The sequence below is a fragment of the Syzygium oleosum genome, unplaced genomic scaffold, assembly GCF_021117445.2.
Source record: "Syzygium oleosum isolate NSW1041296 unplaced genomic scaffold, Sole_v2.1 Sole_v2.01, whole genome shotgun sequence".
Classification (NCBI taxonomy): domain Eukaryota; kingdom Viridiplantae; phylum Streptophyta; class Magnoliopsida; order Myrtales; family Myrtaceae; genus Syzygium; species Syzygium oleosum.
Window position 1 is genome coordinate 12,010,704 of NW_026607485.1, and position 24,611 is coordinate 12,035,314.

General features: G+C 44.4%; 1 protein-coding gene and 3 pseudogenes across 1 annotated transcript; 2 read left to right on the forward strand and 2 right to left on the reverse strand.

Annotated features, from left to right (window-relative positions):
- Positions 1-1,701: 1,701 nt before the first annotated feature.
- LOC130140034 (uncharacterized) lies at positions 1,702-4,690 on the forward strand (annotated as a pseudogene).
- Positions 4,691-11,611: 6,921 nt separating this feature from the next.
- On the reverse strand, positions 11,612-13,891 carry LOC115683580 (uncharacterized). Its single transcript, XM_030608114.2, has 2 exons — positions 13,230-13,891; positions 11,612-12,775 (listed from the first exon to the last, which is right to left on the reverse strand). The coding sequence occupies exons 1-2, from the start codon at positions 13,569-13,571 to the stop codon at positions 11,864-11,866; spliced, it is 1,254 nt and encodes a 417-aa protein (XP_030463974.1). The 5' UTR covers positions 13,572-13,891; the 3' UTR covers positions 11,612-11,863.
- Positions 13,892-21,125: 7,234 nt separating this feature from the next.
- LOC115683548 (uncharacterized) lies at positions 21,126-23,288 on the forward strand (annotated as a pseudogene).
- LOC115683581 (uncharacterized) lies at positions 22,847-24,538 on the reverse strand (annotated as a pseudogene).
- Between the last annotated feature and the right edge of the window lie 73 nt (positions 24,539-24,611).

A 24,611-nucleotide genomic window follows, 5' to 3' on the forward strand; every position in this document is an offset into this window, starting at 1 on the left:
TCCAGTAGAGGGCCGGAATCATAATAAAGCCTTGTACATTTCGGTTAAGCATCACGATATGATGGTCGCAAGGACATTGATCGATAATGGCTCCGCTTTGAATTTATGCCCGTTAGCCACTCTCCGTCTCTTAAAGGTTGATCTAGGGAAGATGCGTACTGCCAAAAATCCCGTGCGAGCGTTCGACGGCACTAGAAGGGAAGTAATAGGAGAGATAGAGTTGGAACTCCTGGTCGGTCCCGTGACGTTTCTGGTGCTTTTTCAGGTACTAGACATCCTAAGTGCATTCAACTTTCTACTAGGGAGACCATGGATTCATACCGCGGGTGCTGTACCCTCTAGTCTCCATCAGAAGGTGCGGTTTGTGGTCGACGGCAAGCTTGTCACAGTACATGGAGAAACAGACTTCAAAGTCTATCACGAGACAGCCATCCCGTACGTGGAACCCGAATGCAAAGAGGAATCCAGTTTCCAAACTCTGGAATTGGTATCTATGGTCCACGTTCCCGTTGGCTCACTCATGGGCACCCCTGAACTGTCCAAGCCAACTCTAGCAGCTGGAAAAATTATGCTCGCAAACGGGTACAACCACGGGGAAGGCCTTGGATTGCATGGGCAAGGGATTCGGAAACCTATCGAAGCCGGAAAAGGTGTGAAGAGGGAAGGCTTAGGGTATCGAAGCCGGAAAACCTGTCGAGGCCTATTACTCCCTCTATTGAAAGAGATGTTCCCCGGGCCTCCGAAGATGCTACATGAGGAAGAGGCAGCCATCGACAGTATAGCTAAGCTATTCGAGGAGAATGTCATATGCACTATTCTGACGTGTGAAGAAGCTGAATCTTCTGGAAATGTCGCCGACCCTGCAAAGTAGGGCAGTTCCCGTTCGTGTTGTTATTGGCTTTATGTTCTCTCCCCTGCGTGGGAGCTTAGCGTTGTTTCAATTTGCTAATCTAAACTCGTTTGTAATGAAAACTTTGTCTAGCCCCGAATCTTGAGCCGTTGGTTCGGGGCGGTATGTGTTGTAACGCGGCCTTATCCTTTTAATTCAATGAAATGCGTGCACGTTTTATTAAGGACACGTGGAACTGTACCAAACTAGTCCTATGATGGTCGCTGAGGGCTGGGGTCCCGCGTGCTCCCTGTTTTCATGGTCTTCACGAGCAAGGAAATCCGATGACATGAGGATGAGCTTTCAGAAGTCTTTTCCAAAAATTTCAAAAGCATTTTCAAAATGGCATGTACCATGTTTTGTGTCCTAACTCATCTCATCACATCTCAGGCATCACATTATGCATAATCATGATAAGGACACATGTGGTTCGGATTCGCACGAAAGGAATCTCTCAGGTATCGATAGAGATGACGATGATCCGAAGGGGATTGAGCGTGAATGGAAGCGACATGAGGAATCAAGGCCATTAACAGTGGAGCAAACAATCACCATAAACTTGGGTAATGATGAAAATGTCAAGGAAATAAAGATCGGGGCAAGTCTTTCGAAAGCAGAGGTCGAAAGAATGGTTCGTCTTCTTAAAGAATATCAGGATGTGTTCGCTTGGACATACGCTGACATGCCGGGATTGGATCCAGAGATTGTAGAGCATGTTCTACCGACTGATCCTGACATATTGCCGAGGAAGCAAAGACTCCGAAGGACCAAGCCAGAGTTGTCCAAGAAAATCGAGGAAGAGGTTATGAAATTGCTAAAAGTGGGGTTCATCGAAGTGTCGCATTACTCCGATTGGATATCAAACATTGTGCCAGTGATGAAGAAAGACGGCCGAGTCAGGGTCTGTGTGGACTATCGCGACTTAAACCGAGCTAGTCCAAAGGATGACTTTCCACTCCCACATATAGATGTCTTGGTCGATAGTACTGCAGGATTCGAATTGTTCTCCTTCATGGATGGATTTTCAGGGTATAATCAAATCCGTATGAAGAAGGAGGATAGGAGCAAGACCTCGTTTATAACCCCGTGGGGGACCTTTTGCTACAAGGTGATGCCTTTCGGTCTGAAAAACGCCGGGGCAACATATCAAGGGCCATGGTCGCGTTATTTCACGACATGATGCGCAAGGAGATCGAGGTGTATGTAGACGATATGATTGCGAAATCAAGACGAGGCGAAGACCATGTCGAAGTTTTGCAAAAGTTGTTTGATCGCCTCCGAAAGTTTAAGTTGCGCCTCAACCCCGCGAAATGTGTATTTGGGGCAAAGTCTGGAAAGTTGTTAGGGTTTATGGTAAGTAACAAAGGCATCGATATTGACCCGTCGAAGGTAAAGGCCATTTGCGACTTGCAGCCTCCGGCCACTGTCAAAGAAGTCCGCAGTTTGTTGGGACGGTTAAATTATGTGGCAAGATTTATCTGCCAGTTGTCAGAAACAGCAAGGCCATTTTTCAAACTCTTGAAGAAGAATGCGAAAATCGAATGGGATGCCGAATGTCAGGATGCCTTTAAAAAGATAAAGTATTATCTGACTCATTCCCCGATCCTGGTCTCGCCGGTGCCCGAAGTTCCATTAATTTTGTATCTAACTATCCATGATGAATCGCTGGGAGCCATGCTGGCCCAAAAAAGGCCGGACGATGGGAAGGAACGCGCAATATATTATCTCAGCAAGAAATTCACTACCTCCGAGGTGAACTATCCGGAAGTTGAGAAGACGTGCGCAGCCTTGGTCTGGGTGTTGCACAGGCTACGCCAATACACCCTCCATCACCAAGTTCTGCTAGTAACTGAGAATGATCCCATCAAGTATCTCTTAGAGAAGCCAGCCTTGATGGGGAAGCTGGCCAAGTGGCAGATTCTAATTTCAGAATTCGACGTGCAAAGCCTGGTGCAAAAGTCCGTAAAGGGCAGAGCCATAGCGGACATGTTAGCGGAGAATCCTGAAAAAGCGGAAGACCCCGATGAAGATGGTGACATGGATAGGCAGATTTTATTTGCGTCGAATAACAAATGGACCATGTACTTTGATGGTGCAGTCAACTTATCTGGTTCCGGTACTGGGGCAGTTCTCGTCTCTCCGGATAGTCAGCACCACCCCGTGGCTGCCAAATTGACTTTCCCTTGCACGAATAACATCGCGGAATACGAAGCGTGTATCCTTGGCCTCCAAGCTGCTGTTGACATGGGGATCCAAAAATTGCAAGTCTATGGCGATTCGGCCCTCATTATCCTCCAAACCGAAGGCAAGTGGCGAACGCGGGACCCAAAACTAGTCCCGTATCATGAGTTTCTGGAAGAGTTGGTAAAAGAATTCCAAGAAATATCATTCGATTACCTACCCAGGTCTCAGAATCAGTTCGCTGATGCTTTAGCCACGTTATCGTCAATGCTGCAAGCAACAAAAGGCTTGGATATCGAACCATTAAGGATTGAAATCCTTAAGCGTTCAGCCTATTGTATGGTAATTGAAGAAGAGCCTGATGGAGAACCATGGTACCATGACATTCTGAATTACCTGCAGAAAGGTGAGTTCCCTCAAGGAAGTGAAGCATCAGACAGGAAATATCTGATGAAGCTGGCCTCAAAATTCTTCATTAGCGGGGACGCACTTTACAAAAGATCTTATGACTCAGTGTTACTGAGATGTATTGACGCGAAAGAGGCCAATCGTTTGATGAAAGAGATACATGAAGGGGAATGTGGCCCCCACATGAACGGCCATCTCCTAGCAAAGAAGATCATGCGACTCGGGTACTATTGGTTGGCCATGGAATCTGATTGTATTCAGCATGTGCGATGCTGCCATCAATGTCAAATTTATGGAGATAGGATTAATGCTCCGCCGAACGAACTCCATCAGATGTCTCAAGCTTGGCCGTTTTCCATGTGGGGGATAGATATAATTGGACCGATCAACCCTAAGGCGTCAAACGGACACAGATTCATCTTAGTAGCAATCGACTACTTTACGAAGTGGATTGAGGCCAATTCATATGCTAATGTCACCACAAAGAACGTGGCCAAGTTCATTCGCCGCGATATCATCGCCCGTTACGGAGTTCCGGAAGCAATCATCACTGACAATGGCTCCAATCTGAACAACAAGATCATGGATGGATTGCTAGATACATTTCGGGTCCGGCATCTGAATTCATCACCATACCGCCCTCAAATGAACGGGGCAGTTGAAGCGGCAAACAAGAACATAAAGAAGATCTTATCAAAGACTGCTGAGAATTATCGCGATTGGCATGAAAGACTTCCATATGCATTGATGGCATATCGGACATCGATCCGCACCTCGACTGGAGCAACCCCTTTTTCGTTAGTATATGGAATGGAAGCAGTCCTACCCGTGGAAGTCGAAATTCCGTCCTTAAGGGTTCTCTCTCAGGCAAAGCTTGATGAGGCCGAATGGGTACGACAAAGGCATGAACAATTGAACATGATCGATGGGAGCAGATTACAAGCCATATGTCACGGTCAATGCTATCAGAAGCGAGTAGCGAAGTCGTTTAATCGAAAAGTTCGTCCCCGACACCTCAAGGTCAATGACTTGGTATTGAGGAAGGTGATATCAATTGTATGTGACCCTCATGGCAAATTTGCCCCGACTTATGAAGGCCCTTATGTCATCAAAAAGATCCTGCCAGGTGGTGCTTTAGTGTTAGTGGAAATGGATGGCCACGAGTTGTCAAAACCTGTAAACTCTGACGCAGTCAAGAAGTATTTTCCATAAATGAAATCAAGGCTAGAAAGCTGTTTCTTGTGCAATCCAAATCACTTAGTATCATGCATGTCATGCATACATTTCCATACACGTACATGTGTTTGTGTTTCAGGTATCCAGCCGCAATGAAATGAAGGATGAACGATGAAAAGGCTGAGGTACAGGGACGAGAAACATTTCTCGCGATAATAATTCTTTGAATGAATGCTCAAAGTCATGTTTGGTGATTGATCGTTATGCGGTTATGAACTTTCCTATGCATGTGAATGATAAGTCAAAAATGCCCATGTCTTTTGAAAATGGACTTTGTAATGATTTTTATCTGTCTAAGTCGCCAATTCCATTGAGGATCATTAAAATGGACAATTTAATGAGTGGTGCGGAAATGCTTGAATATGCTAAATGAGACGTGTCGGAATGATGAAAGGCAAGCCATGTCCCATACACTGTCCCATGTACTAACTCCTAGTGAGTTGAGCAGAAAAATTCCATGTTCACAAGGTGAAGGGTTATCTCGCAAAAGGTACGGCAACTAAGGTGATGAGAGGCATTTCATTCATCCATCGCAAACGCAATAGGTTACCATTTGCTTAACCCTTTTGAGCTCAAACACTTGTGAAGCTTCTTTCATACTACCCCTGTCAAGAACCACCCCACACCGGGGCAAATCGGAGGTGAGTCGGCATATCGAGGTGAGAAAATGAGTAGAAAATATTCTTGCTTTCACTTGTATCAATCTTTGAGTGCCTCTATTACGAATGAACTAGTACGTGAATTCAAGTGCCTTAGGACGACGAAAAGCGTTTCTTTCTCTATCCTACATACTTATATCCATTGAATAACCCAATTGAGCCTGCAATTTTTGCTTCTCATGAACCCAGTTGGTGATCGTCCCCCACACCGGGGCAAGGTAAAAGTCACCACTATTCGAGCATCATGGTCCGGAGTGTCGACTAAAGATGAAGACTTGAGAGTTCAATAGCATTGTATTGTTTAAATTTGTCTAGGCCAATCCATAAAAAAAAAAAGAAGTGAAAACTAGGGGCACGAAAAAGCAGTATACCTAGTAAAAGCAAGGCCAATGCCCATAGATATAAATGTTGAAAAAAAAAAGGGGGGGGGGGGGATGAACTAGGGGCATTAAAGGCAGTGTGCCCGTCAGAGTGAGGCTGGCGCCCATGTATTAAATAAGAAGCAAAATGTTAAGATGATATGTGTTGAAATAGCAAAATCAGCCCTAGTCAAGCAATAGTCGTCCTTCAAGTCTCAAGGAGACGAGTGCCAAATGGTTAAGATCGATAGTGCATTTCTGAGGATAATCCCCGATGGCGAAGAAGAAGATCGGTGACAATGTCAAGATGATCACCAACTCTCACCCCAATACACATCATTGAGCCTGTGATCCTTTCGTTTCTCAACCCACGAACCCAACCTACGTTACGTCCTTCGTAAAGTCTTTTCTGATTGAGGCACTTGAGTCAACGTAGGAGCTCATATGTTTATAAGCATCGCTCGAAGAAGTGCAAACAAGACTATTTTCTATCTCGCAGAGTTCTCGACTTGTAAACCCGAAGATGATCACGAAGTATTTATTTCATAGCTTCGACTTGGACAGTCTCATTTGTTAAACCATCGACCAAGCCTATATTACGGTCCTGATGAAGACCTCTCAGATTGGTGAGGTTGCACTGTTTGCAAGAATACTCGGACCTTTGTCGACGTGATGATGGTAAGACAGAGTGATTCTCACAAAATAACCCTTTTAGATGAGAGTGAACAAAAGTCCTTTTTAATTGAAAGTCCCTCATTTAGCATTTTCAAGATGATTCATGCTATGAGTGGAAATTGTCTTAAATGATAATTATCCCCGGTGGAAAGTTGGCGATGCGGACATGTTAAAATCGTTACGCATGAACTCCAATGGAACTGATCTTGAAGCATGTATTTTAGAGAGTGCCGGTCGTCTATTTTCGAGATGAATACATGTACCTGTTATTACTAATCCTGTAAGACAGGTGACGTTTCCTCAAACACCAACCTTCAGGCTGATCTCGGAAATGCTAAGACACATCCAAGCATTCATGAATTCCCAAGACCCTGCTGGCAAGGACACAATAGGCGATTTATCAAACCCTCGGACAAGGACCCCTAATTGTCTGGGTCTTTTCAAGCCCCGCTGACAGAGAGCCTTTAGACAATCCGATCTGACCTATAGGTATGTATACCTAGGTACGTTTTTCCAAAAGGTTTATGGTCCAACCTTAAACCACGCTTCCAAAGGTTTGTGGTCCAACCTTAAACCACGCTTCCAAAGGTTTGTGGTCCAACCTTAAACCACACTTTCCAAAAGGTTTGTGGTCCAACCTTAAACCACGCTTTCCAAAAGGTTTGTGGTCCAACCTTAAACCACGTTTTTCCAAAAGGTTTGTGGTCCAACCTTAAACCACGCTTCCAAAGGTTTGTGGTCCAACCTTAAACCACGTTTTTCAAAGGTTTGTGGTCCAACCTTAAACCACTCTTTCTCAAAGGTTTGTGGTCCAACCTTAAATTTTCTTTAAACTATGATTTTCGTTTATTTAGATTTTATTTTATTTTATTTTCCCCTCTTCCTTGCATTGCATCATCCCGTGCCCTCTGTCAACAAAATTTAGGCGTCTCTTATCTTTGAAAGGAACCTCTTCGAGCTCCCCTTCAAAGAGGGGCAGCTGTTGACACCTAAATATTACCCAAATCATTTAGGGCTTTATCGCATAAAATTTTTAGGGTTTAATTTTTAAACCACTAAACAAAAAATATTTTCATTAAATTGCATGGCATATAGACATTAGGTGCATTTGTATTAATATGGTCTATTAGGACATAATCGGAAAAAAAAAAATAGATTTCCGGGCAGAGTTCGTCGGCCCATTCTTTTTCCCCCTGTTTTTCTTTTATTGCGCTCGGCCCATGTTCCCTTTTCTATTTTCGCGCGGGCCGGCCCATTTCCCACGGCCCGGCCCGCGCACTGTTCAGCTCCCCCTCCCCAGTCAACGCTGCTGAAGCGTACAGGGAAGAAGACCGGAACAGTGGCAGAACGCCACAGATGGGCGGAACAGGAGCCAGAGGCACGGGGATGGCAGCGCGATCCGCGGGTCGCAAGATCGGCCGGCCGCGACAGCCTGGCGGTGGCAGAGGCCATGCGCGCCTGCCGGCAACAGGGGCCACGCGGGCGTGCCGGCCAGCTCCTTTAAGACCAGATCTGGTCGTGAAGGAGAGAGGCGGGGACTCGAGAGAGAGAGATCGGTGAGAGAGATCCGAGAGAGTGAGAGGTCGAGACGGAAGGGTCCTTCGCCGGCGACCGCCGTGCCCAAGTCGCGGTCGACAATCCTTTGTCACGGTAGGTCCCGGTCCCGAGCGCTCGCCGGGTTTTGTTTCGTTTTGATTCGATTCGGGGTCGGTCTTCCGAGGATCTCGGCTCGTAGGTGTGCGAGGCGCGCGGATGTGGCCCGATCCACCGCGTTCATCCTCCATTCGCCGTCGCCGAGTCGGGTAGGGAGTGTTGCAAGGAACCGTCGCCCCTGTTTTTCTTTGCACTCTGTTTTCGGGGCTCATTGGCCGGAGCTTACGGCCGTCCGGCTCGCGCGAGTTCCGGCCCGTGACGCCTCGTGCTTGTTCTTTCTCCTCCGTGTGTCTTATGTTGATGATTTGAGTCCGTTTTGAGGCTCCATCAAGCCTAAAATCTCCCGTTTTCATCGCGCGCACCGACTGTTCGACGCTTTGCCCGAACCAAATTTCATGGGTTTTTCTCTGTTCTGCTGCTTTTTTTGGGAATGTCAGACGGCCCCGGCGTACCGCCGGTGGCCGCGGCGGTCCGGGCGTGACCGCGGGAAGAAGTGCAGAGCCAATCCCTTGCCGGGATCTGGCTGGTCCGTGACTGATCAGCCTCTCGTTGAGGCTTGGACAGTCCCGGACGGTCGCCGGTCGCCGTGGCGGTGACGTAGCTGGTCGGCTCGGCGGGTGGCGGCCGAGCATGGGCTCGGCCACCGGACCGGAAACCCTGACCGCGGGGGTCAGGGTCCGGCGGGCGGTGGCCGAGCATGTGCTCCACGTCGGAGCGGCGGCCGGTGTTCAGGCGAGCCCCTGGGCGCGGTGTGGCGGCCACGAACCGGGTTAGGCGAGTCGGGACGTGGGCGCTAGGGTTTCTAGCGAGTCGGGTCGGCGGCCGGTGACCGGGTCGGGTGCACGGGTCCATCCGGGTAGGGTTTTTTGTTTGGTATTTGGGCCAATTTTAGATTTATTTAGTTTTATTTGATTTGGGCTGGAATAGGTAGTGGGCCGGCGCATTTAGGATTTAGGGCTTTTATTTCCTTGTTGGGTTTTGGTTTGTTTTAAAACAAATTTTGGGCTGGGCCCTTTCCTTTTTTTTAAAAAAAAAAAAAAATTTCAGACCGGGCCCAATGAATGAGCCCGGTTCGGTCGTGGACCCGGGCCGGCGCGCCCGGGTCAGTCCTGATTCGGGTCGGATGTGGAGATCCGACCCGGTCCGTTTTATATTATTTTAATATTTAAATATTAAAAAAAATTTTAAAATTTTTTTTTTTTTAAAAATTTCGAAATATCAGAAATTTTATTTGAACTTTGGATTTGGTTTTTCTTGCCCTATTGTGCGATTAGTGTCAGGTTTAATTGCACGTTGCTTGGTTCACGCACTTTGAATTGCATGTTTAATTTAATCTCGCGTGTGGTTGAGTATGCACATCAGGTTCATGTATTGATTGTGGACTCCCTTAGCCTGGTTAGGGATCGAATTTCGTGACTCTCGATTAGTGTGAACACGTTAGGCAGTAATTGAACGAGGTTAGGTACCGAAATGCCACTAATTGGTCAATTAGTGTAATCAAGTTCCCGTACCCATTGAATCTCTGGTTCGTAGAAGTAAAGCATTCCTCCCGTGCTTTACTTGGGTGTCTAATCGACCCACAAAAAAATCGATTAGTGGCGACTCCTAGATGAAATTGATTTGCATGTTAACAACTTAAACTTAAGTCGCGAATTGGTATGGGCTTGGGAGAGCTCGAGCTAGGTTTAACTTAGTAATCCATTAGCCAAACCCCTTAGGCGGCTGGGGCCGGTTCGGGGAGGTCGCGACATCGGTGCCTCCATCTTTCTGGGCATCACAGAGTTGGATGGTCTGATGATCAGTTCAAGAATATGCGAAGCATGATTATGCAATAATTTAGAGATTAATTTATGGAGACTCAACCACATGATGCATTCTAATGATATCCCACAACCAGCTTCCATTTCGCATGGAATTGCTTGACGATTCACTGATACAAACAAGGATGCTCCAACTCATAAGGACATTGAAAGAAAAAGCATTGAGATCACTTTCGTGAAGTCTTTGTCATACAAACTAGCAGCTAATTCGCTGCATGCTAATGCAGATGAGCAAGTTTCATTCGACTCTGCAACTCACGTTGCAGCTGGTTGATCCTCTAGGAGAGACCACAGACCCTTCCATACATTTGGCATCCGAAGGTTGGTTCCAAATTTCCTCCTCAAAGTGCATCTAGAAAGACCAGATGATATTCGTTGTTAAACACATTTAGCATGAAGAATAATAATCTTGTTCTCTACGTGCAAACTTGTCGTTGCAACAGATACGGAGCAAAGTGGGGCAGCAAGCCTGGACTCGCTCTTGCAAAACATTAAGGACGCACAGGACTCACTGAGACACCTACTATCTACCAGTTTTGGCTCACCTCAGAGCTCACCTTCCAAGCAGGGCTCTGGTGCAACGAAGCATGTGAGGTAGCACTGCAAATCAGCTGCGTCCACTGATTCCCCAACTCAAGAATCATCGCGCCCCACCCAACATTCTAGAAGAAATCAGAATTTGGGTCTTGGGGTTGAGTCATCCTCACATGATGCCGCCATGATGTTGAAGCAATCACGGAGGAGAAAATCGAAGGGTTCATCTGGTGGTGGGTCAACGTGAACATTGAGATCAAAGGGGCAAAGTCCTTCGAATGATGCATCCTCATTCACAGAGCATGGATCAGGGTCCGAACATGGACAAGGACTAAGGAAGATTCAGATCATCTCAGCGCAGTTGCCGAAGTGACCGAAGAAGGGATAGGGTAAAAAGTGATAGTGATTAGTGTACATGCAAATTGTTAATACTTGAACAAAATCTTCTGGAGCCAGGTTGTCCCTCTTGTTGAGTTTCTTGTTCTAAGGACATTTTCTGCTAAAAATTTGCGTGTGGAAGATAAGTACTTTGGTAGGCTCACAAAGAACACAAGACCGCACGAAGGCTCAGATAATGAAAGACTTCTACGCTCAGAGTTGCATCAAGACATGTAGCTCAACTTGAGGGTGCCATGTTTTGACCATCGACAAAAACTAAATGCATGTGCTTAAGAATACCCCAGCCCAAATACAAATCGTGGGGATAAAAACAGACTCAAGCAACATTTGCAATTCCTATCAACTAGTCAGGCAGGTAAACTAGCAAACCTATTTTTCATACGAATAGAACTAATGAAGTTACTTAATGCAAGTTATCAAGGTTTCAACTTTTAAAAGAGTTGCTTTCTTACAGGTTGCAGTTTGCAGACAAGAAAAGGTGTCTAAATACGTACTACCAATGTATACGAACCATAACCGACCATCTGCCCCCAAAAGATTTCTTGACTTATTGTCTTACCATTATTGTTGCGGGTACATTTCTTTCCAAATGATTGATTATATGCAATCAGGTGCAAGAAAACCATCCAGTGCTCAAACATTTGCTCGCACAAATTGATTCCAGAAATCATGAAACAACTACTAAATGAAAAAATCAGACCTCCCTCCAAGTTCTCTCTGGTGCTGCTAATTAAAAGTACCAGGGTGCTTTTACTGAAATAGGTAGGTCTAAGATCAAGCTGTCCGCAAAAAACATCAATCAAACAGAATAACCCGCAAAATAATGCACTGCTGATATTATACGATTTCCAGATATTCAATGAAAGGAAGCAGAGAAATACACTGGACCTTCATTGTGCCTGATGTACTAATGACAAACCAAGAAAATTAGCATCAGGTGCATATATGTCAGATACTAATTTCCAGCTTTCTGTTCAAAATTCCTTCTAATTCAAAAGCCAAGTCAGAACTATGATGCTGTTCGCTCATTACTTACAAACTCAAAGCATTTCATTTACTACGAGGCGTGATAATCTCAAAGAGAGTCGAATTCTCCTGGATGCCATAGCTCGCCAGGTCACGGTCGTCTGCAAGCCTTTTTCCCACATAAGCAATAGCATGCAATTTGGCCGGCACACTCACCTGGAGCTTATGAAGAAGCTTGTTCTTCACTTCTTTGACTGTGTCAGTACTGCAAACCTGAAGAGCAACAGTCTTACCATTCTTGCACTTGACAAATATCGGAAATGGAGCATAGGGAGACACCAATTGCAAGACAGAGCCATCCGCAATGTTGTAACAAGCTAAGGTTGTGTCATCCTCAAGCTGCTTCCCCTGATAGATCATGTGCAAGCTCATCACCTGTGCTGACATCATTGCTCCGACAATGGCTTTGACATCACGCACAGTGTACCAAAATTTAGCGCCTACTGTGACTCTGCAATTGGACATGTCAATAATAACTGACACATCATCTTTGGGATGGAAAACTAAATGAAATGTGGGCTCTTGCAGCAAGTCAAGCGAGGCGAGGGTCCTGTCCACTGCAAGCACCTTTCCACTGAATACCAGATCGAACTCATGCGGTGGAATCCCTTCCTTGTCTTGAATCATCACTTTGACATCTTGGATGGTATCCTGATGCCTCGGTTCGACCAGCAAGCTTTTCTGAGTGGATAATATTTCGACTTTTACTCTCATCCTAGCCGAATCCTGAAGGATGACATGGAGCGTGGGGTGACCGTGGATTCCGTAGTCAATCAGTCTTTTTCCATCTTGGAGACGATTGCCTCCAAAAAAAACCTGCTGACTATGTTCATCGATTTGTTCCTTGTCTTGAATAAATGCTTTGATATCCTCCACGGTCGAATTTCTCCTTGCTTTCAGGGCCACTGTCTTGGTGATCTTCAAGTATAGATTCACCTATGGCACCAAAAAACAAATGGGGTTCCATTAATGACGATAATCTGAAAATCAAATCAACATCCGTATTATAAACAAAATCGAAAAAACCCGAGAGAACTGAGAAAGAACTGGTTATCTGTTTTGAACAGCAAGTGCTCGAAACTAGACCTTCACCAAGCAATATCTCAAATGGAACGGCAACACACAAAAAAATTCCAGTTTCAACGAGTTTCACCAAAAAGATGGTTCTTTTCCACTAAAGATGTTTCTTTTCCAGTAAATTAGTCTTCTTTGCTCTAGTTTTCCTCCTTCAGGCTGACCCAGTTCAGAAAATAGGGGAAAAACATGAAGTGTCCTCACTTTTCGTCAAAAAGCAAGAATCTCGAAGCCCTCATGAAAATACTAGGAAGTCGACAACCAAAAAAACGACGAAACGGACAAGAGACCCCAGAGAGAGAGAGAGAGAGAGAACCTCTTCATCGTCTGAACTTGGAGGCACGGAGGGTGGCAGTAGAGAAGGCGAAGCAGCATGGAAAGCTTCGAGCGCAACCACGGCATCTTCATGACCATTCTTGATCAGAAGCTCCTTCAATTTCTCGCGTGCATAAGACGGCAGCTTCGCCACGCGTTCTTTGAAAGAGTTGCGACCCGGGTGATCCTCAAAGACGCCATTACACGAACCTTGAGCATCGGACAACTGAAAACTATAGTCGGTAATAACCGTCATGGATTGACTCGGACTTTCCCAAGACGTGGCGGTGGAATTCAGGCTATTCTCGTCAAAGAAGAAGATGCGTCGGATTCTGGGAGACATGCTTGATGGGTCGAGATCAAATGATCCGCTGCAAGCAGGAAGATGGTGCAGGCAGAATGAGAGTGCTTCCTGTACAAGCAACGATGAAGGATTGTGCCGAGCTTCTTGGTTGGATCATGGATGTTGACTCGATGGAAAAGCCTTTCTTTATTCTTCTACTGTGCTGGATATGGTTCTTCCCCTTGTAGTAGGGTGACAAGTCTCCTTCACTACTGGGAGAGACACGTTGATGGGTGGTCGAGATATAGTGCAGGCAGAGCGAGGATGCTTCCAGGAAAAAGTAACGATGAAGGATTGTGCAGGGCTTCTTCGTTGGATGTTGACTCGATGGAAAAAGTCATTCTTTAGTCTTCATCTCCTGTACATAGTCCCCCCCTTGCAGTAGGGCGACAAGTCTTCTTCACCTGTACTTTATTTTTGCCTTTTTTCAAAAATTTCAATATTGATAATTTGAGCGTTGGAAACAGAAATAAAAAAACTATCGGATAAGAATCGAATAATTGATGACGGAATATCATTAATCTGTTATCGTACACGCAATCGTGCTTGTTATCTATGTGCTTTATATAATATAATTTGTAAGAATCCAATTGCCGCCGATTGCTTTTTTCTACTTAGTGAATTCGGTAATTCATTCCTTACTTAGCTTATTAACTGAAATTTTTTTTGACTTAATTGAACCCTTCAAGTCTTATGGTTATCAAACAATGCCTAGGAAGCGTAGGGGGCAAAATGCCAGGAGGGTACAGTAACTTATGCTAGTACGATTGTTCAGATATTCAAATCAAGTGGCTTGTTAAATCAAATTTATGCTATAATCCGACGTTATCACCCTCCATTTAATCTAAATTGCAATCCTTGTCGATCACTTTCAGCATAAAAAGACTAGCTAGATGCTCTTGATTGACCGAACGAGCTCCTTAGTTCAACTTGTATATTTTGAACAGTTCCCTAGTTTTCTGCACAATAACCGTCAGAAACAGTGGAAACATCTATTCCAATTTCTCCCAGCTTCTGGCAATATTTGATCAGCATGACAACTGATTTTTTTTTTTTTTGGTCAGAATGACAACTGATTTGAACATGTTGTTTACCGACTACCCTGCTAATTGTAACGCTCGGGACTGGTTTTGCTGGTACCATGACGGCGGGCACAAGATTGTGTAAAGCGGAAAGAATGGAGAAGACCAACATAACCGTTAAGGCAGAAGCTTCCTGCCATATATATAAGGGATACACAAAAAGATGCAACATATTATGACCGCATCAATTATCCAGCAAATGCACCTATACTCTCAAGTTCCTCCAATTCCAACATCAGAGATTACACATCCAGAGTATGCCTACTCTGGTACCATTATCATCATGAGATCAACCTGAAGTGAGGCGGGACCACGAGAGAAGAACCGAGGCCTTGTACTAACTTTGGCGATGAAACACCCCCGCCTCCGTGTCAAGAGGGAACTTGGATCAAGTGGTAGTTTGTTCTCGAGGGGAGTTAGAGGGAGATGGTTTGAGCATTGCATGCTCTTGGCCGGTCTAAAGCACACAAGATGGCGCCGGTTGGATCCTGCATAATTTGAACAAAAGTTAGAATTTTTCTAAGATCCTAAAGTTCGCCATACATAAGCTGGTGATATTCTTTGTGTAAGGACCTCGGCCCCACCACGCTTCCGCTGCGCCACTCCTTGTGTAATATTGTCCGCTTTGGACACTAAGTCCTCACGGTTTTAAAACGCGTTACACAAGGATTAGGGGCCAAGCCTTATAAACTCACCAAGATCTCACTCCCTAAGCAATGTGGGACAAGAGCAATGCAATCCCTTGCCATCCTAGAAGATCTCACTCCCTAAGCAATGTAGGACAAGAGCAATGCAATCCCTTGCCATCCTAGAAGCCTGCCGGAAGCCGCTCCTTGTCCAGGTCCTCGGACCCCGGCGACCACTCCCCGCCCTCGTCGGATCGGGTCATTACACTTTGTGTCGTAGTTGATGTTTCAATTCCATTAACACTTGGACACCAACTAATTTTTTGGCTACCTAGTCCATCATCATTCATAAATATAAGTCAGATATCCTAACTATTCAAGATCATTAATCAGAGTGAAACATAATGGGGAAAAAAACAAGAACAAGAAACAAGAGACGGGTGAAAGCTACCGCTATCGGTCTTAGGAATTCCAGTCTAAATTATGAAAGAAAAACAAGCCAGGAATGGAAATAGAAATATGCAATTTCAAACGCATATTCACACATATCCTTGTCACGTCGTGTTTCAATAAAACTCCGCTGTAAATAACTCAGCATGCTCAAGAAGTTTCTTAGCAAGGATGTTCACAGGCCCACACAAGACATGGTCGTCAAGCAAAGCAGAAATGTAATAAGAGCAATCAGAGCAAGAATCGGGTAAAAGACATGGTCAATTAAGCACGAAAGTGCTGTGACATTACCCGTTGACTCATTATGTCCAACAGAACCAGATAATCATGTACTCATAGGGTTCCCCATAGTTCAGCTCTAAATATATTGGCGCACTTGACAAAACCTACCAAACAAATTTTCATAAAAAACCAGAAGAATGTAGAGAAGACTGGACGACATATCCCAAGCACTGCCAGGAAATCATTTTTTTCAAAACCTAACATGATCAATGACCTGTCCTAGAATATTATAGACCTCGGAGCATGATTATGCTTTGGCGTCGCTGACGTCTCCATGTTTCAGAGCCATTGCTAGCGTTTCAACGAACAAGGACAGAAGACACTTTCAAAATTTAGTTATGGAAGAAATTGCAATTAATTATCGTGCGTTTTCTACGCGAACATCCACGTTCCATCCTGTTACGGGTCTCGTTAATGGGAGTACCGTGCGAGGCGGAGAATATCTACATCCGCATCTCTAGCCATGCGGGTGCATGCATCTGAAATTTCTCGGTCAAAATTGGAGGATTTATAAGTTCCTCGTTGAATTTTACTATTTCCTCCTTTTCACTTCGACGCACGAGTAATCTGCATATTCAAGGGATGAAATAGCCGTTTCGTGTCCACGAAGGGATCGAGCGAAATGCGTGGAACGAGGAAATTTCAGTGGAGCTCATCTCTAATTCAAAGGAGTATTTTGATTTGGTTGGTTAGGATCCACCTATTGGTAGAACTATAAGGATTACCCCTCTACACGCTTCAACGAATTATTGTGGCTCATGAAATCCATGCTAGGAACCAACTCCATCGGGTATATATGGGCAACTTCAACGAAATACTCTCTATAATTAGGAGAAGGTAAGGAAGAGGGAAGTGGACAATTACAAGGTAGTGGCTTTCCGTGAGCTTCTAAATGGTTGTTCCCTAATGGATGTTCAGGGTAAGGGTTGCGCCTTTACTTGGGAAAACAACAGAGATGGTGATGCCTTGGTAAGGAAGAGACTGGTTATGGTTGTTTGCAATATCCACTGAAGAGTTATGTTTCCTAACACTGAAGTTTATGCGCTGCTGCGATCGGATCCGATCATAGTCCGTTACTCCTCTTGCTACATCCGAAGCTTATGAAAAGGAAAAAAGAATTTAAATTTGAAGCATTTTGGTTAGAAGATCAGGAGTGTTGTGAAATCATCATAAGAGTATGGCATGAAATGTCAGGAGACAATGTTGAATTTAAAGATAAGATCAAGATGGTCTTTGAGGAACACATGGCCTGGACTAAGAGAAAATTTTCCAGTGCCTATCGGTAATTTAAAGAGCTGAAAACGAGACTTACTGAGATATCAAATAGCACAACTAGTATTGATAGTAAGAGGGAATCCCAGGTGATAGAAGAACAGATTGAAAGATTGTAGAGGCAGGAGGAGATGTATTGGAGATTGAGATCACGAATTAGCCGGCTAAAATGGGGAGACAAGAACACAAAATACTTCCATGCTACCGCCGTTCAAAGGAGACAGGGAAATAGGATTTTGGCATTAAAAATTGATGAAAGTAATTGGTGTCGTGAACCTAATGCATTGAAGGAGCATATTGTTGACTTCTACCAGTCCCTCTATGAAATAGTACGATCCAGAAATTTTGGTCTGGTCATCGCCCAATGCTCTTGTATAGTGCGAGACAAGATGAATGTGAATTTGATCGTACCCATTTTGATGGAGAAAGTAACAGAAGCTGTGTATTAAATGGGAGCCCTAGAACCTCTTGGCCTTGACGGTCTAAACAACCAATTCTATCATCATCATTGGGACGACATTCAGTTCCATGTGCTCAGGTTGTTAAAAATATCTTTGATTCCGGCACCTTTGACCCCAAACTCAATGAAATCCATATTTCTCTCGTTCTGAAGATCCCGAACCCAGAAAATGTGACTCAGTTTTGGCCAATTAGCCTTTGCAATTTCAGCTATAAAAAACATTTCGAAAGTAATGGCAAATCGCCTGAAAACTTGGCTTCTCGACATCATAGCCACGGAGCAAAGTGCCTTTGTTGACGGGAGGTAAATCCAAGACAATATTATGATTGTTCAGGAGGTGTTACATTAATTAAGAGAAAGAAAGACAAAGAAGAAATTTCAAGCGGTTCTAAAACTCTATATGCAAAAAGCGTATGATAGAGTGGAATGTGATTTTTTGGAAGCGTGTTAATTGAAATTGGGCTTTTGTGAGAAATGGGTACATTTAGTAATGCATTGCATCTCCACGGTTTCTTTTTAGTGTGAAAATCAATGGTGAGCCTACACACTTCTCCGAATCCTCACGTGGGATAAGGCAGGGTGACCCCTTATCTCCCTACTTATTTATCAGTATGGCAAACGTCCTCTCGTGGCTAATGAATAAAGCAACCGAGGAAGGAAGCATCAAAGAAATTAAGTTGAATAGGTTTTGCCCAACTCTCTCTCGTTTACTTTTTGCTGATGATGCTGTCTTTTTTACGGATGGGACAGTTAGAAAGTGCCAATATTTGGCTGATATCCTTAATTAGTATTGCTTCACGACAAGTCAAGCCATAAACCTGAACAAATTAGGTATATTTTTTAGTGGCGGCTACCCTTTAAACTTGGAAAGGAACATCGCACAAGAGCTGAGAGTCCCGATTATTGAGAAGACTGGGATGTACTTGGGCATTCCCTCGGATTGGGGCCATTAAAAAAATACAGATGTTTGCGTGGTATTAGTAAGGGTTAATATGAAACTAGAGGGATGTAAGGAGAAGTTTGATATCAAAAGCAGGCAAGGAAATCCTCATTAAAACGGCGGTGCAAGCATTACCCACATATGCCATATCGATATTCAAGATACCTATTTCGGTATGTAAGGCAATAGAACAGAGAACTGCTTTGTTTTGGTAGAAATAAAATGAGAATCGAGTTGGCATGCATTGGAGCGGATGGGAAGTCCTAAAGACCAGGAAAGACAGCGGAGGGTTGGGCTCCAAGGATCTTGTTACCTTCAACAAAGCAATGCCGGGAAAACATGCCCTATCATAATCCCCATCAGCTTTGTGGAGTAGAATATTGAAGAGCATCTACTTTCCTCTGGGGGATATGTGGAACGCAAGAAAGGGGTCTTGTCTCTCATGGGGTTGGCAAAGCATTATCATGGGAAGAGATGCGACGCGGTTTAAAGTGAAATGAGCGGTAGGCTATGGTGCAACAATCAGAATACGCGAGGATCACTGGTTACCTACGGATGTGATTGGAGGGCCGGCAAACATAGATGACCCTTAGCTAGTCACAGAATTCATAAACCGAGAAACAGGCAGGTGGAACGAACAACGGTTGGAAAACCTGTTGGATGAGCACATAGTGCGACAGATCCTAGCGATTCCAATTATCTCGACACAAAGAGAAGACAGACTAGTCTGGAACGGACATAAACCAAGGTCATGTACAGTGAAAAGTGGGTATAACAGCATGCGACACACAGCCCTGCTACCAAGCACTACTCAACCTTCCACATCATTTCAGCCTCCCGGAACGTCATGGACTAATGTATGGAATCTACACATCCCTCCCAAAACCCGTATCTTTCTTTGGAATGCCTGTCAAAATGCGGTTCCCACACGTGAAAATGTCAGATTATAACATGAATGCGGTGGATCAAACCACAAGAAGATGCTTTTACCATCACAAACAGCCTATTGAACAAAGGGCTTTATCTCTGCGCTTAGTTTAAGAAGCTTCCTCCATATATAAGAGGAAGAACCAGCGGAAAGAATTCGCCGAAAGCTCTTCTATTTTGAAATATGGTTTTCACCCAAGCAATCCTCGAAGGACCAGCATCATCCACAACCCACAGCCATAGTAGCTTCATGATCCAGCTTTATTTCGTTGGTGAATCTGCTTTAATCCCAAACCTCCCTCCTCCTTTGGCAAGCAAATCGTCTGGCCACTCTACTTTTGCATTTTTGGTCTTCATTTCAGAACCTTTGCACAAAAGGCGCCACAGCAACTCTCTATAGGCATAATAAACTTCATCGGTAAAACAAGCACACCACACCCGTATGAAACAATGCTATATAGACAGAACCAACAAGTTATAACTTGCAAGCATAGGACAAGGGACGCAATCTCTCGGACAAGCTTGTGCTCGAGGAGCTCGGTCTTGAGTTGCGATTCGCACTCACAGAGGTCATAGACAAGGCGGAGGAGCTAGGAGATGTCAGGCGGGTGGGGCTGGACCTGGGCGGACTACTTTTTGCATAGCTGGTTTTTATGTTAAGCTATTTTACCAAATTAATCGGGGTCGTATTACTGGTTTTGATTGACTGGAAAAAGTTGAAACAACAAGCGCGTCCCAACCAGATTGTGTCTGCGACATGTCAATCCATTTTCCTTATTGACGAATAATAGTCATAAGGTCTCGTCTCATCGCCGTCTTCCTTGTACATCCTCAAGAAAATAATCGCGGATCGATCATTTTGAGCATATGAGCGCACATTCAGAGCATGACCGCCTCTTCGCCGTAGCTCCTCCACATTTTTTATCTCACAAACCGACCTGATTAGCGCTCCTTATATTAGAGCGAAAAAGAACGGTATTGTGCCGACCGGACCAAGCAATGTCAAGATGGCCGAGCTTCTGTCCCTCACTAATTGGCCGGAAGAGCCGAGATCGCCTTGATCTCACTTTGATACGCTTGTTCTCCATTCTTTTTCGGAGGTCTGCTTCTTATCTCGGATACACTTGGTGATGATGATTGGCCTCTAAAGCTTTCTCTATACTTGGAGGGATGTTTCTTTCTTTTCTTTTCATAAAAAAGTACGTAAAACACAACCACATCATTCGTCTTGAAGAAAAATAGGTTCAATTACCATGCCATAACATATGTTCTCAATATTTACTGAGTCTTAATATGCATTGAACGATGTTCATTATTGCTACTTGTCAAGTGTCTTTAGGACAATTCTCGACATAATGCTACATGCGAGTTTGGTCTGAGAAAACTTTCTGTCTTCTGATACTGTTCATCTTTTTTTTTGTCTTGAACGTTTGACCAGCCTTCTGAACGCTTCCTCCTCTATTCATAGCTGAAGCTCGGGAGCCATCCTAGAACGACCACGGCTTCTCAGAGGATATGCCAACGAAAGTGAAGGGATTCCTTAAAGGTCTGAGATGTATTTTGCATATATTTGGTGCGTCTTAACCCCGTTCCCTTTCCATTTCATTAAGCATGATCGCGAAAATAAGCATAGGGCAGCAGCTAATTCTCTGCATGCTTAATGCAGATGAGCAGGTTTCATTCCATTCCGCAACTCACGTCGCAGCTGGTTGATCCTCTGGGAGAGACGACGGACCCTTCCATGCAATCAGCATCCGAAGGTTGGTTCTATATTTCCTCCTCAAAGAGCATCTAGAATGACCAGAGGTTATTCATTGTTTCTCATTCAGCACAAAGAACAATAATCATGCTCTCTGTGCAAACTTGTCGTTGCAACAGATCTGAAGCAAAGTGGGGCAGCAAGCCAGGACTCGCCCTTGCGAAACATTAAGGACGCACAGGACTCACTGAGACGCCTACTATCTACCGGCTTCGGCTCACCTCTGTGCTCACCTTCCAAGTGGGGGCCTGGTGCAACGAAGCATGTGAGGCGGCACCACAAATCAGCCGTGTCCGCTGATGCCCTGACTCAAAATCATCGCTCTCCACCTGTCATTCAAGAAGAAACCAGAATTTGGGTCTCCCGGTGGAGTTGCCCTCACTTGATGCCACCTTGGCGTTAAGGCAATCCCAGAGGAGGAAATCAAAGGGTTTTTCTGGTGGTGGGTCAAAGAGAACATTGAGATCTCAAGGCCAAAGTCCTTCGAATGATGCATCCTTGTTGACAGAGCATGGATCAGGGTCCGAGCAAGGACAAGGACTAAAGAAGATTCAGAGTCATCTCAGCACAGTTACCGATGTGAGAGAAGAAGGGAAAAGGTGAAAAGTGATTAGTGATTAGTGTATATACAAACTGAAAAGACTTGAACAAAAATCATCCAAAACCATGTTGTCTCTCTTGTTGAGTTTCTTGTTCTAACGACATTTTCTGCTAAATTTTGCATCGGTGAAAAATGGATACTTTGGTAGGCTCACCAAGAACACAAGACGGCTCAAAGGCTCAGATAATGAAAGACTACTAGACTCAGAGTTGCATCAAGACATGTAGCTCAACTTGAGGGTGCCATGTTTCGACCATTGACAAAACTAAATGTGTCCTTAAGATTGCCCAAGGAAGCCCAAATACAGATCCTGGGGTTCAAAGCTGTTTCGAGCAACATTTGCAACTCCTATCAACAAGTCAGGCGGGGGAAACTAGCAAACCCATTTTTCATGGGACAAGAACTAATAAAGTAACTTAATGCGAGAAAACAAGGTATCATCTTTCAAAAGGAGTTGCTTTCTTATAGATCGCAGTTGGCAGACAAGAAAAGGTGTCTTCTAAATACATGTTGCCAGATATACTAACAATGACCGACCACCTGCCCGCAAACGATTTCTTGACTCGTCGTCTTACCATTATTGTCGTGGGCACATTTCTTTCCATGTAATGATTATGTGAAGTCATATACAAGAAAACCATCATCTGCTCAAACTTTTGCTTGCATAAATTAATTCCACTAGCAATCACGAAACAACTACTATATGAAAAAATCAGACGTCCCTCCAAGTTCACTCTGGTGCTGCTAATCAAAAGTAGAAGTTTTCCAGGGTGCTTCTACTGAAATAGGTAGGTCTAAGATCAAGCTTTCAGCAAACAAAATTGATCAAACAGAATAAATAATGTACTGCTGAGATTCTACGATTTTCAGATATCCAATGTAAGAAGCAGAGATATACATTGGACCTTCCTTGCACATGATGTATTAATGACATAGCAAGAAAACTAGCATCTGATGCATAAATGTCAGACACTAATTTCCAGCTTTGTGTTCAGAATTCCTTCTAATTCAAAAGCCAAGTCAGAACTATGATGCTCATCACTCAGTACTTGCAAACTCAACGCACATTTACTACGAGGTGAGATCATCTTAAAGAGAGTCGAATTCTCCTAGATGCCATAACTCGCCAGTTCAGGTCATCAGCAAGCCTTTTTCCCACATAAGCAATATCATGCGATTCGGCCGGCACACTCACCTGCAGCTTATGAAGAAGCTTGTTCTTCACTTCCTTGACCGTATCAGACCTGCAAAACCTGAAGAGCAACAGTCTTACCATTCCAGCACTTGACAAATATCTAAAGTGGAGCATCAGGAGACACCAATTGTAAGACAGAGCCATCTGCAATGTCGTAACTAGCTAAGGTCTTGTGATCCTCAAGCAGCTTCCCCTGATAGGCCATACGTGACCTCCGCAGACATCATTGCTCCAACTGTGGCTTTGACATCACGCACAGTGTACCAAAATTTAGCATCTAACGTGACTCTGCGACTGGACACGTCAACAATAACTGATAAGTGATCCTTGGGATGGAAAACCAAATGAAATGTGGGATCTGGCGGCAAGTCAAGCGAGGCGAGGTTCCTTTCCTCTGCAAGCACCTTTCCACCGAATACCAGATCGAACTCATCCGGCTGAATCCCTTCCTTTGCTTGAATCATCAATTTAACATCTTGAACGGTATCCTGACACCTTGCTTCGACCAGCAAATTTTTCTGAGCCGATAAAATATGTACATTCACTGTCACCCTAGCCGAGTCCTGAAGGTTGAGATGGAGGGTGGGGTGACCGCGGATTCCATAGTCAACTAGTCTTTTTCCGTCTTCGAGACGATTCCCTCCAAGAAAGAGCTGCTGACTATGTTCATCGATTTGTTCCTTGTCCCGAATCAATGCTTTGATATCCTCCACGGTCGAATTTGTATTAGCTTTCAGGGCCAGTGTCTTGGCGATCTTCAAGCTTACATCCACCTATGGCACCAAAAAAAACATATGGGGTTCCAAAGATGCCGACAAACCGCAAATAGAATCGACATCAAGAACCCGAAAGAACCGACAGGACATATTTGGGTATCTGTTCTGAACAGCAAGTGATCGAAACTAGACCTTCACAAAGTCAATCACAAAGCCTCTGAACTCTTTTCCAGATAAATTTGACCCACTGGCTTGCATACTAGGACCTTCACCAAGCAATATCTCAAATGGAACGGCAACACAAAGTAAAAAAGAAACAGAAAAGAATTCCTAGATCGCACTAATTTTCCAGTTCCGACAAGGATGGGGCAAAAATATGAAGGTGTCCTCACTTTTCGCCAAAAGCAAGAATCTCGAAACCCTAATGAAAATACCAAGAACCCAAGAACCCAAAAGAACGACGAAACGAACATGAGACCCCAGAAAGAGAGAGGACCTCTTCTTTGGTCGAACTCTGTTCTTCGTCAGAGTTTGGAGGCACGGAGCGTGGAAGTTGAGAAGGCGAGGCAGACATTGGAGCAGAACCATGACCACACCTCCACTCGCTCTCCTCGCTTGGAGCAGTAACGGTGACAAATAAAACGCCTTCATTTGTACTGTATTTGTGCTTTTTCAAAGGACCGTTTCATACCCGACCAAAAGAAAGGGGGGTCGTTTCGTAAAACTAGGA

What these genes read in the sequence shown, in the direction of transcription:
- LOC115683580 (XM_030608114.2), bottom strand. Translation starts at nt 13,571, where the DNA reads ATGTCTCCCAGAATCCGACGCATCTTCTTCTTTGACGAGAATAGCCTG. An exon ending in CAAGTTCAGACGATGAAGAG is followed by an intron (nt 12,776 to 13,229) that starts GTTCTCTCTCTC and finishes TTGGTGCCATAG; the next exon opens with GTGAATCTATACTTGAAGAT.